Genomic DNA, 3,530 nt, shown 5'->3' on the forward strand with positions numbered 1-3,530 from the left:
AAAAAATCGATCATGTGGGGGTGGGGGTGGGGGTTCGTCATTGCTAGAGCTAGCTACGTATTTTTAAAAATAACTAGTCCTGTATAGACCTGGTCACGCTAGCTCAGTGATATATCGCTTTGTTTGTGGTCGGGAGGTTGTGAGTTCGCGAACCGTTTCTGCCATTGCCGCATCAAACCTAAGACATAAACAAAGGCAGTGATTGCTCCTTTGCCAAACACTCGGCATTTAAAAGTGAGAAGCACGGGTCTTTCCGATATCACCTTAAAAACCGATAGTCCGTGTCGGTGCTGGTGTTGGCACGATAAAGAACCGGAACTCTGGGTAGAGAATGTTGTGGTACATCAGTGAACAATTCTCAAAGCAACGTTAACTAATGAAATCCTTCGTAACAAATCAAAATAAACAATGCCTGGGATATAAGGCAAATGAAAAATTATACAATATAAATGGAAAATATACAATACAAATGGAAAAGATCAAATATTGCAACGTTTGACATGCCATACTTCAAAAACTACAATTTTTTCCAATGTTTTCACGTTCGTCCGCGCTGTATCGTACCTGCCCTATTCCTTTGTGACGACAATTGTTTTGACTGCCACAAATGACAGTCATGAACGAAGTATATTTACAATCTTGGCAACTTCTATTTTGTGGTCTTATTCTGATATTTCACCAATCTGTAAATGATCCAGAGTTCACTGCAGGTATAGAGGTAAGCACCGAAACAATGGAGACAAATGTTAAACAAAGAAAACGCTACAGAAGCAGCTCCATCAATCACAATCACAAGCTAATATCAGTGGGGAAAAAAGAAATATTGGATTGAAATGGCTTTAATGGATACAGCTTGAACAGTTTGAAAACAGTAACATGTTAACTTCCAAATATTTTTCTACAAGAGTGGATAATTTTAGCGAGATAATTTCATCAATTTTGTAATCTATTCTTGAGACAAGATATACACTGTAAGTCGTTAAGAAATACAAATCATATTCTGATCTTAGCATTCATTTAGTATTTTCGTTTCTCCGAGTTAGATTCATGCATGCACTAAATTGGTTCTTATTATTTTTGAAGTCAATTAAAAGTCGTAATCTATGAAGATTTCTGGACAGAGAAAATCTGGACCGATGTATTGTGTGATTTACCAGTTACCTATGAAATCATTCCACATACCAATCCATGTTCACACAGAGGATATTTGGTCTGACATTTTGTAATTTGTAGTTTTCTTATAAAAATGAACTATTTCCATTATTTGATGTACAGCATGGTAAATTATAATCAAGTTCCTGTATGTTGGAGTTCAGATAACATGTTTTCACTGAGGTGAGAGGAAGTTCAGTCAACATAACTTTTTGTTAGTTCTATAGCTATAATTACCTTCTTGAAATCAAATGAAATTGTGAAAATTTAATTTCACTCAAAATGATTTTTGACTATTTTTTCTAATATAAAAAGTAATGAAACTTTTGTAAATTAACCAAAGAAATGAACCTTGTATTTGCAGTGTATTCCTAAATCACTGACAAAAAGCCTGTTTGATGAACCACCAACTGGACTTGCATGATACGCCGCTTGTTTGTCAGTTGCGATGATACCCACAGAAGAATAAGGTGAGCAAGATGTGCGGACAGTACTAAACCAGTTAAAGATATCATCAGCATCATTATAATTTACGTACGTTCCACAGCGGCGCACGGGCTGTTTTCTACAATGACCAGTACACCCATGATGACATGAAATATAACGTGTTGTATTTTCACATGTACTCTGTAATGATGATTGCAATAATTTTACTTCACCGATATTGAAATAGGGTTTTTCATGATCAACACTATCCACCACAATGTCTTTTGAATGAACTGATTTTATAACTCCTGTGCAGACCCGAGAGTGAGCATCATGGCGCCCTTCAGTGTGTGTTGATGTAACCACTAACCAATTCCGCCAAAAATACTTTCTAGAAAGTTTATGATACAGACGTTCACTGAAGTTTTGATTGCTGAGTAAATTATTATCAAGTGCAAATCTATCAATATCTTTCAGCGATTGTCCGTAGTATGCATTTTTCAATTCTTCGTCTATTGTTTTCATTTTTTCTTGAACCCGTTCAATGCGCACGCGCCACTGTTGACTGTAGAAAGAAGCAATATTATCATATCCCTTAATTCCTAAGTACCCCAGTTCTACTTCAGCAGCAATTAGCAGTAGTTTCAGTATCCCAAGCATAACCTCCCCCATCGCTCTTCTATTGTTGTCCGTGAACTTCATTGTCGGTCGTATCAAACCCTGGCTAGCTGTGCCATCATCAATCATAAATCCCGCAAAGAGTTTGGACCCACTGCTTAAATAATCATTTTCATAATTATTGATAAAAATCTTCTTCTGTTCACTAATACCTGAAGAAGGGACTTGGAATAAACGTCTGAATTCATGAGATACGGCGTGAATCTTACTTTCAAGGGTTAAGTAAGATACTTCAACTACGGAACAATTGACCAATGTATTGATATGGTGTGAAAATTGGTCTTCAACTACATCAAACCTTCTAACTAGTCTCTCTGACAGTTGTCGAAGGTATTTAATTTCTGGAGATTCAGTACCATCGAAAATCTGCCTAATAACAGATGTGAAAACATTCAGAAATGGCGTTATTATCGATACTACAATTTTCTCCACGGTAAGGTAATCCCCTTTGTTGATAACATCGGCCAATATTTCAACGTTGCGGAGGACACTGCTGGTAGATGGTTGCGGCTGAGGAAGAACCAATGTAGTAATGGAGACTATGCAGAGGACTTCGTATGGAATCTTCATTTTGTTTAATTGAACTATAATATACAAAAGTATATAATTAACACCACAACTCAACAATACAGTAACTTTATTAAAGGGGTTCGCACCTGAGATTTGGTATAATGTCAAAGTTTTTGGGAAGTATATTTTTTACTTTTCTACATTGAAGGAGAATAAGGAAATTAAAAGGAAAAACTGGGGTCGCAATGCTTCTTATATCTAAACATGACCTTTTGCACTTCCAATTTATTCAATTAAACTTGCTTTGTCTGTTGTGTTAACACAACATAAGCAACACAAATCAATCATTACCTAAAATAGATACATAATCATGTCTTCTAACATTACAGATAAGGGAAAAAAATGATACTAGTAATGGAAATATATGATGGCCTTTTTGCACTTGATATACGAAAAACTTCATGATATCAAAATTGAGAGTTAAACCGCTACCTTTTGTTCTTTTGAATTTATGGTGCTATAACGGATTTGGCGATGAATATAATTTCCACCATCTTGTGGAGAAAGACTAATTTACTATTATTGTAGATGTAAGGGTTGTATTTCCTTTACGTACAAACAAAAATACCTCGTAATTTTCCCCCAAATTTTCTAACATGATTAAAAGAGTTTTATCAATAATAAGGCTTCATTTCAAAACAACTCACATACAAGACACATAGACTGCAGTATGTTCCAAGTTATTTAAATACGTTGTCCACTGT

General features: G+C 35.5%; 1 protein-coding gene across 1 annotated transcript; it reads right to left on the reverse strand.

Annotated features, from left to right (window-relative positions):
* Positions 1-840: 840 nt before the first annotated feature.
* LOC125663572 (uncharacterized) lies at positions 841-2,826 on the reverse strand. The gene has a single exon (XM_056145774.1). It carries the CDS (start codon positions 2,824-2,826, stop codon positions 1,486-1,488), a length of 1,341 nt encoding a protein of 446 aa, XP_056001749.1. The 3' UTR covers positions 841-1,485.
* Between the last annotated feature and the right edge of the window lie 704 nt (positions 2,827-3,530).

This window comes from Ostrea edulis, chromosome 7 (assembly GCF_947568905.1).
Source record: "Ostrea edulis chromosome 7, xbOstEdul1.1, whole genome shotgun sequence".
Taxonomy (NCBI): Eukaryota; Metazoa; Mollusca; class Bivalvia; order Ostreida; family Ostreidae; genus Ostrea; species Ostrea edulis.

Excerpts from the sequence above, each read along its gene's own strand:
- LOC125663572 (XM_056145774.1), bottom strand. The coding sequence starts at position 2,826 with ATGAAGATTCCATACGAAGTCCTCTGCATAGTCTCCATTACTACATTG.